The sequence below is a fragment of the Neoarius graeffei genome, chromosome 7 (assembly GCF_027579695.1).
Source record: "Neoarius graeffei isolate fNeoGra1 chromosome 7, fNeoGra1.pri, whole genome shotgun sequence".
Classification (NCBI taxonomy): domain Eukaryota; kingdom Metazoa; phylum Chordata; class Actinopteri; order Siluriformes; family Ariidae; genus Neoarius; species Neoarius graeffei.
This window is the reverse complement of record NC_083575.1, coordinates 50,494,166-50,499,346: the sequence shown is the minus strand read 5'-3', so window position 1 is coordinate 50,499,346 and position 5,181 is coordinate 50,494,166. Positions and strand designations below refer to the sequence as shown.

The window sequence follows — 5,181 nt, the reverse complement described above, 5'->3', positions numbered from 1 at the left end:
TATTATTATTATTATTATTATTATTATTATTATTATTATTTTAAATGTCTGTTCAGAGCAGCGCCAAAACACACACATAGAAATACAAAGTGTTAAGTTAATACCTTCAAGCTGTTTAGGGCAGGTAAAGTAGAGTTTAATGATGGGCTTTAAACACCGCTTTAAGAGATGCATCCTTGGTGTGCGTGTTGGTTTGGGAGGTGCGCGTTATTGCTACACAGAACAAAGCTCGTGTGTGTGTGTGTGTGTGTGTGTGTGTGAGTGAGAGAGAGAGAGAGAGAGATCGTATCTTTTGAATTGTCAATTCTCTGTCCTCATTACCCGACACAGTACCACAGTGAGGAGGGGCGGGTGTCCACAAAGTGCACGTGTATAAAGCCCATGCCACTCTGCCGTTCTGCGCACACGTTTTCTCGGAGACTCGAAGGCATCCTCCTCCTGGACACTGATCATCCACTCACACGGCTTTATTTTTTTCCCGCGGCTACTTTGAACACACCGGCGGATTTAACTCCGTTCTGGATAAAACCATGAGGCCGCTCTGGTTGTCTGCAGTGGTGGCTGTGTACCTGGCTGTGTGCATCGCTGACGCCGGATCCGCTTCCCGGAACTCCATCAAGAACCTGCAGCCTGGAGCAGCGGGGAGTCCAGCCGAGCCGGTGAGCGCGATCCCGCACGCGCCAAAGACAGAACCGGGGACGAGAGCGCGCACAGCGGTACGTCAGTCTTCCACTCTCGACCTTCACTGTCATGCATGTGAGATGAATTAAAATCAATTGTCATTTGATCACCATGTAGGGAATAAACAGGCTGCGCACTTGTGTTCTTCTCCCCCTTCAGCCTCAGAGCTGCGCCAGTGTTTCTCAGTGCCGTGCTGCGGAGTTCTGTTCCCGCGGGATTTGTCAGCCGTGTCGCAAACTCAGGAAGAGATGCGCACGAGACACCGTGTGCTGCGCAGGAAACCGCTGCATTAACGGTTAGAATGAACTAACGACCAGCACCTGACTTCCTAACACATGTCAGCACATCGTTTCAGGTATGAAAATAACAATAATAACTTCTAATATAATCTGATATGCGCTCTCTTGCAGGTGTTTGCCAAGCAGGTGAAATGAACGCAACTCAGCCTGTCATCACTACAGTCAGTACTAAGCAGGCTACCGAGGTTCATGGCAGTCCTACAAGTGCATTAGGTAACCAAAACAAGACAGTGGGGCTACAGCCGGCTAAAAAGACCACTGCTGTCTCTCCAAAGCCACCTGAACTACTGAAAGGTACACAATCAGACTACTGAAGAACTTACTCATCTCATCTCATTATCTCTAGCTGCTTTATCCTGTTCTACACACTGTAAAACCCAATAAGGTCACTGAGCTCAAAAATTTTATTGTGTGCACCCATAGTCAGCTGGGATAGGCTCCGATTACGTAAACATTTTTGAGGTAAGTAACTTACATTTTTTAAGGTAAGATTTCTTAAAAATTACAATTAAGTGTAACTATAGTGTAATTTTTAAGAAATCTTACCTTAAAAAATTTAAGTTACTTACCTCAAAAATTTTTACGTAATCGGAGCCTATCCCAGCTGACTATGGGCGAAAGGCGGGGTACACCCTGGACAAGTCGCCAGGTCATCACAGGGCCGACACATAGACACAGACAACCATTCACACTCACACTCACACCTACGGTCAATTTAGAGTCGCCAGTTAACCTAACCTGCATGTCTTTGGACTGTGGGGGAAACCGGAGCACCCGGAGGAAACCCACGCGGACACGGGGAGAACATGCAAACTCCACACAGAAAGGCCCTTGCCGGCCACGGGGCTCGAACCCGGACCTTCTTGCTGTGAGGCGACAGCGCTACACAGCAAAACCTGATAAGGTCACTGAGCTCAAAAATTTTATTGAAACCGATTACATAAAATTTTTTGAGGTAAGTAACTTAAATTTTTTAAGGTAAGATTTCTTAAAAATTACAATTAAGTGTAACTATAGTGTAATTTTTAAGAAATCTTACCTTAAAAAATTTAAGTTACTTACCTCAAAAATGTTTACGTAATCGGTTTCAATAAAATTTTTGAGCTCAGTGACCTTATCGGGTTTTACAGTGTAACCACTACACCACCGTGCTGCCAAGAACTTATTCATGATCACAATAACAGTACTAATCTTTCTTTCGTCCCATAGGTGCTGAAGGGGAGGCGTGTCTGAGGTCCTTAGACTGTTCCAAGGGTCTATGCTGTGCTCGCCACTTCTGGTCACGGATCTGTAAGCCAGTGCTGACTGAAGGCCAGGTGTGCACGCGTCACCACCGTAAGGACACTCACAGCCTGGAGATCTTCCAGCGCTGTGACTGCGGTCAGGGCTTGGTGTGCCGAGCCCAGAAAGAACAAGGGTCAGAAAATCAGCAACAGAGTATACTGCAGCAGCAACAGCCACGCAAAAACAACAACAAAGCTACCAGAAACCTCCACACATGCCAGCCACGCTAATCCAGCAGGACTTATTTAGGACAACTGGCTTTTAATGTGCCCACATTCACACACATTCACATACATTCGATATCACATGTGCATGCATGGACACACGCAGAAAGGATACAGGAAAACTGACTCCCTGGAAGGTCGGGCCTTTTAAAGGATTGATCATATTTTGCAGATGGACACAAAAAGCACACCGTGTGGAAGACTGAATGCAGGACCCTGTTGCTGAAGACAGTTTTTTTTTTCTTACTAGAGTCTTTACACAGGCGGAGTGATGTTTCCCTTTATAAGGGAACTATAAATATTTCTTGCAGTAAATTACTGTATTGTATGTGGCACTTAACTGAGCTTATCGATTCTGTAAAAGTAGTATTGTGAGACCAGGTGCTGCGTGACACTATGCTAATAATGTAAATATACAAATGATATGATTTATATTGTTATTTACCACATGCTATAAATACCCTATTTTTATTTCAGACTGAATTGTTAAGATATCGCTTTTATTAAACTATTACAGTTTGACCAGAGATTGTCTATACAGTCTCACAAGTTCTTCCTGAGACACTGATTCTTTGGCTGTTCTCAGAGCCAACAAGATTTCACTTACTTTGCTGTCATGTTGAAAAGCAAGTTAACTCCTTAAAAACTCTGGGCTCATTGTCTCCAGAATTAGAAGATTCCTCAGTTTTGTAATTGCATACCTTTTGCTAATATTATGATCATAATGCTTAGTAACAACTAAAGATGAAGAATGGAAAATAATACTAAACAATACTAAATAATCTGCTGAGACTTTACTGGGGTTTAAGTTAATGATTAAATAAAATAAATGTCCTTACCAAAAATTGCAATGTGATTTGAAGCAAGATGTCTTGCACTGTGTCCAGACTTCACACAAGAATTAGACAAAAATACAGTTCTTCCAGTTTGACTGCATTGGAATCATTTGGATTTTTTAATAACTAAGTCATAAAAACTCTTATTTAAGTACTTAGTATTTAACTAGATAATATAATTAATGCACAAGTCATTAATGGGGGGAAAAAGCACTCACATAGTTTAGAAATAAGTGTAATCTTTATTAATCTCAACTTTTTTAGGGGTGGCACAGTGGTGCAGTGGTTGTCACCTCACAGCAAGAAGGTTCTAGGTTCAAACATCGTGGCCGACTGGGGTTTGCATGGACTTCCTCCAATAGTCTAAAGACATGAGGTCAACTAACTACTCTAAATTGCCCATAGGTGTGAATGAGAGTGTGAATGGTTGTTTGTCTCTGTGTTAGCCCTCTGACCTGCCCAGGGTATACTCCACCTCTCACCCAAAGTCAACTGGGATTGGCTCCAGCTTCCCCATGACCCTGAAGGTCATTTTAGCTACTAATCAGTCCTGCACAACTCATTCCTCTCCATACACTGTTTTCATTTAGGCCCCATCAGTATTTTTGGAATGCCTTCCTTTAATGACCTGCTTTTGCTATATCACAAAGCATTTCAGTGGGATTAAGAAAATGACTTTGATGACCATTTATCAAACTTGATTTTGAATTTTAATATTATACAAAAGACATCCTGACATTCTCCTCCTGTCCATTTGTAAACCAACCAGGCCTGAAAGCAGGAAAAGAGATCGCCATTATACTCCCAACATGCTTGAGAAATGGGATGAGGTTTTCATGTTGGTATCCAAAGCTGTTTTCTCCAAACATAACACCTGGTATATATAAACTTAGGATACAAAAGTTCTATTCACACAACATTTCTCCAGTAGCACTGTGGAATATCTCTCAAAATTGATATTGAGTGGTTTCCACCATGATAACCACTCATATAAACATCCCACTTGTAGACTCATACACAGACATTATAAAGTGCAAGATCCTCAGCTGGCACTGTACGTTTCTTTGTCATTTGTTTGTGCATTCTGTGGTGTGCTCTTGCATTAAACATTGTCCCAATAGTGCTATTTTTGTTCTAAATCTAGACTATCCTACGTTCTTAGAAATCCTTTTCTAACCCTTTCCATTCTTATGAGCCTCAACAACTTCTCTTCTGAGGAAATTAACTATACTGTAGTTAAATAGAATTCAGTTTTAAAGACAAGGTAGTCAAAATTGTGTGTTTAATATACCAAGGTAGTCCAAACCCACATCCGACTGGAAGATTTTTAAGAGGTCATTATCATTATTGTATACTTTTTCTATTCATGTTCAATTATGAAATAGCAATGAAATATTTTTTTTGTTTAGGGCGGCATGGTGGTGTAGTGGTTAGTACTGTTGCCTCACAGCAAGAAGGTCCTGGGTTCGAGCCCAGTGGCTGACGGGGGCCTTTCTGTGTGGAGTTTGCATGTTCTTCCCGTGTCTGTGTGGGTTTCCTCCCAGTGCTCCGGTTTCCCCCACAGTCCAAAGACATGCAGGTTAGGCTACTTGTGGCTCTAAATTGACCGTAGGTGTGAATGGCTGTGTGTCTCTATGTGTCAGCCCTGCGATGACCTGGCGACTTGTCTAGGGTGTATCTCGCCTTTCGCCCATAGTCAGCTGGGATAGGCTCCAACTTGCCTGCAACCCTGTACAGGATAAGCAGCTACAGAGGATGGATGGGTGGATATTTTTTGTTTGTTAAATAAGAAAACAGTTTTTATTATTGTGGCAAGTATGTTTCTCTTTAAAGAGCCACTCATGTAGAAATCCACTT

The 5,181-nt window shown here is 42.2% G+C and overlaps 1 protein-coding gene across 1 annotated transcript; it reads left to right on the top strand.

Moving 5' to 3' along the window:
• Positions 1 to 420: 420 nt before the first annotated feature.
• dkk1a (dickkopf WNT signaling pathway inhibitor 1a) lies at positions 421 to 2,945 on the top strand. Its single transcript, XM_060924720.1, has 4 exons — positions 421 to 716; positions 841 to 976; positions 1,092 to 1,274; positions 2,190 to 2,945. Exons 1-4 carry the CDS (start codon positions 531 to 533, stop codon positions 2,492 to 2,494), a joined length of 810 nt encoding a protein of 269 aa, XP_060780703.1. The 5' UTR covers positions 421 to 530; the 3' UTR covers positions 2,495 to 2,945.
• The last annotated feature ends 2,236 nt before the right edge of the window (positions 2,946 to 5,181 follow it).